The 3,616-nt window shown below is 51.3% G+C and overlaps 1 protein-coding gene across 1 annotated transcript in view; it reads right to left on the bottom strand.

Annotated features, from left to right (window-relative positions):
• Nucleotides 1–364: 364 nt before the first annotated feature.
• The window catches only part of LOC144489626 (diacylglycerol kinase beta-like), a gene marked incomplete at its 3' end in the record, with an annotated part of 11,019 nt that continues 7,767 nt past the window's right edge, over nt 365–3,616 (bottom strand). The window contains exons 3-4 of the mRNA XM_078207480.1: nt 2,718–2,794; nt 365–482 (exon numbers count right to left, since the gene is read on the bottom strand). Of these exons, the coding sequence (XP_078063606.1) occupies nt 365–482; nt 2,718–2,794 (195 nt within the window). The remainder of the gene's footprint in view (nt 483–2,717; nt 2,795–3,616) is intronic.

Below are 3,616 nucleotides of genomic sequence, written 5' to 3'. Positions count from 1 at the left end.
TTACTAATCAGGCTACCTACGTTTTCCTCCAGATCATTTATATATATACAAACCGAGGTCCCAGCACTGATCCCCGCGGAACACCACTAGCTACAGATCTCCATTCTGAAAAACACCCTTCCACTGCTACTCTCTGTCTTCTATAACCAAGCCAGTTCTGGATCAATCCAGCCACTTGAGGGAGAGGTGGGAGGAGAGAAATATCGAACGATCAAGGACGGAATGGGGCTGGTGTCAACCTGCTGGAAATGCACTATTTGAGCTGTGAGGCCTAACACGTTCACACAGTGAGTGGAGCCTACCCTAGGCCCGTCCTGTACACCGATAGATAAGCAGCCCTTCCTGGCACGGTTTGACCCCTCACCTTTCTCGCCTGGCTTTGTTTGAAAGGACCAGAAGAGGTGCTGACAAAACTGACCCGGAATGTCTTCCACATCCAGATAGATCTTCATCAGAGTTCGAAACCCTTCAAAATCGATATGCTGTAAGCAGAGGAAAAAACAGCGACAGAGTTCAAAAAAAAACAAGTCACCTCATCCATCGGGAATCATTAAATGGCAAAGTCCGATCCCGCGGAGAGACTGAACCATCGGGAATCTTTAGCGGGAGCGACTGTGAAAGGGAGGAATTGATTTATTACTGTCACATCACGGAATCATAGAATCCCTACAGTGCAGAAAGAGGCCATTCAGCCCATCGAGTCCGCACCGACTGCAATCCCACCCAGGCTCTATCCCCGTAACCCCATGCATTTACCCTAGTTAGTGCCCCTGACACTAAAGCGCAATTTAGCATGGCCAATCCATCTAACTGCACATCTTTGGACACTAAGGGGCAATTTAGCACGGCCAATCCACCTAACCTGCACATCTTTGGACACTAAGGGGCAATTTAGCATGGCCAATCCACCTAACCTACACATCTTTGGACACTAAGGGGCAATTTAGCATGGCCAATCCACCTAACCTGCACATCTTTGGACACAAAGGGGCAATTTAGCATGGCCAATCCACCTAACCTGCACATCTTTGGACACTAAGGGACAATTTAGCATGGCCAATCCACCTAACCTGCACATCTTTGGACACTAAGGGGCAATTTAGCATGGCCAATCCACCTAACCCGCACATCTTTGGACACTAAGGGACAATTTAGCATGGCCAATCCACCTAACCCGCACATCTTTGGACACTAAAAGGCAATTTAGCATGGCCAATCTACCTAACCCGCACATCTTTGGACACTAAAAGGCAATTTAGCATGGCCAATCTACCTAACCTGCACATCTTTGGATACTAAGGGGCAATTTAGCACGGCCAATCCACCTAACCTGCACATTTTTGGACTGTGGAAGGAAACCGGAGCACCCGGAGGAAACCCACGCAGACACGGTGAGAACGTGCAGACTCCACACAGACAGTGACCAAAGCTGTGAATCAAACCCGGGTCCCTGGCGCTGCGCGGCAGCAGTGCTAAACTACTGTGCCAACCTAACTGTGCCAGTGTGGCACCCTAACTATGCCAGTGTGGCACCCTAACTGTACCACCGTGCTGCTCTAACTGTGCCAGTGTGCCACCCACTTGTTGGTCTTCCAGTGCAAGGAGTTGTCCCTGACAGGGTGTTGCAGATTGGAACATTCCAAAGCCCAGGGCTACATGCTGAGGGATGTACTAAAGCTTGGGACAACCGCCGCAGAGATGCAAGGGAGAAAAGTCGCTGTCTCAGACCCTTGAGCCAGAGTGAACTGAGGGGAGGGGAAGTGTATCGAACCCCCTTGGGCTGTGTGACTCACATTGAATAGTACGGTAAATGTTACACGCACCACAATTGTATTGAAGCACCTCAGATTGCAACTTGCTCCAAGTAGACAACTTAAATAGCATTGCACCATTTGTGGTGGCCATTTTGAAATGTCGGTAATGTTTTTCTGACCGTGTCGAAGCCCCTCAGAGTGCAACCTGACCTGAAATATTGTGCGATGGCCACTTCGAAATGTTTGTCATGTTCTTTCCGGTCTTGTACCAAAAAAACACCCTGGCCCAACGGGAAGAGGTCTGAGATTCAGACCCGCCCCCGGCGTATGTGCAGCGAAGCCTGGCAAAGAGGCGCGGGCATTAATGAATCTTGCCCCCCTCAAAGGAGGGGCTGTGCAGTTCTGCTGGAGGACAGGGGAGGCGGAGGGTAGATCCTGTGCCCGGGCCCTCCGCTTTTCCCACATCAAGGTTGGCATGTGCTGCGGCTTCTTCGGGAAACGTGACCGTGGTGTAGGTGCCATTATGCGTTCGGTAAAGGCCTCAGAGAACCGGTTATTCCTCTGGGATCCCAAGCAATCCAAAGTCTCCTTTGGGAACAGCAGACTGGCTTGCCCTGTATCTGGGAATTTTCACACTAGGCCAGAGTGGAATTGTGACTCTCAGGGCGGGATTTGCCAGCCTCACTCGCTCCGAAACCGGAAAATCCCGCCCGAGGTCAACGGACCTTTCCGTGGTCCGCTCCTCGCCCGTTCCGATTCCTGTGGCGCGCGGGACGGTAAAATTGGCCCCCTAGACTTCCTGGCTCCTTAGGCCTGAGGCCTACACCAGATTTGGTCAAGACCCCTGACTCGGAGGCATGTGCCCGCTGAGTGACTGGGACACAGCGATGGCTGCCCGTTTGGCCAGGGCATTCCGCACCCACGCTGATGTTGGCCAGCGAGACACTGGTAGACCGGTCTCACCTGTTCAGTGCTATACTTGGACAGTCGACCACCCGCTTCAAACTCGCCCAGAACATCCTTCACTTTCTTCGTTGAATCTGGAAGAAACAAAGCGTTTTTTGTTGAAGGGGAGATTTTCAGGAATGCTTGATGTGGGGGGACGGTAAAAAAGGGCAACGTAACCATCCAAATATCGGAATGGTTTCATTCCAAACCAATGAAGCTTAAAGGCATTGAATCATCGAATCCCTGCAGTGCAGAAGGCCATTCGGCCCATCGAGTCTGCACCGACCACAATCCCATCCAGGTCCTATTCCTGAAACCCCCTCATATTTACCCTGCTCATCCCCCTGACATTAAGGGGCAATTTAACATGGCCAATCCACCTAACCTACACATCTTTGGACACTAAGGGACAATTTAGCATGGCCAATCCACCTAACCTACACATCTTTGGACACTAAGGGGCAATTTAGCATGGCCAATCCACCTAACCTGCACATCTTTGGACACTAAGGGGCAATTTAGCATGGCCAATCCACCTAACCTACACATCTTTGGACACTAAGGGGCAATTTAGCATGGCCAATCCACCTAACCTGCACATCTTTGGACACTAAGGGGCAATTTAGCATGGCCAATCCACTAACCTGCACATCTTTTGGAGTCTGGGAGGAAACCGGAGCACCCAGAGGAAACCCCACGCAGACACGGGGAGAACGTGCAGACTCTGCACAGACAGTGACCCAAGCCGGGAATCGAACCCGGGTCCCTGGCGCTGTGAGGCAGCAGTCCTGCATCGGGGGATGCAAGCTTGAGGTGGGGATGTTTGAATGTGGACGAGCCAGAAAGCAATCTTGAGGAAATATATCGCCAGGTTTGATACTGGTTTGGGTTTGTACGCACAGTATTCCAGGTCC

Source organism: Mustelus asterias, unplaced genomic scaffold (genome assembly GCF_964213995.1).
Source record: "Mustelus asterias unplaced genomic scaffold, sMusAst1.hap1.1 HAP1_SCAFFOLD_2364, whole genome shotgun sequence".
Classification (NCBI taxonomy): domain Eukaryota; kingdom Metazoa; phylum Chordata; class Chondrichthyes; order Carcharhiniformes; family Triakidae; genus Mustelus; species Mustelus asterias.
This window is presented reverse-complemented; position numbering and strand designations above follow the sequence as displayed.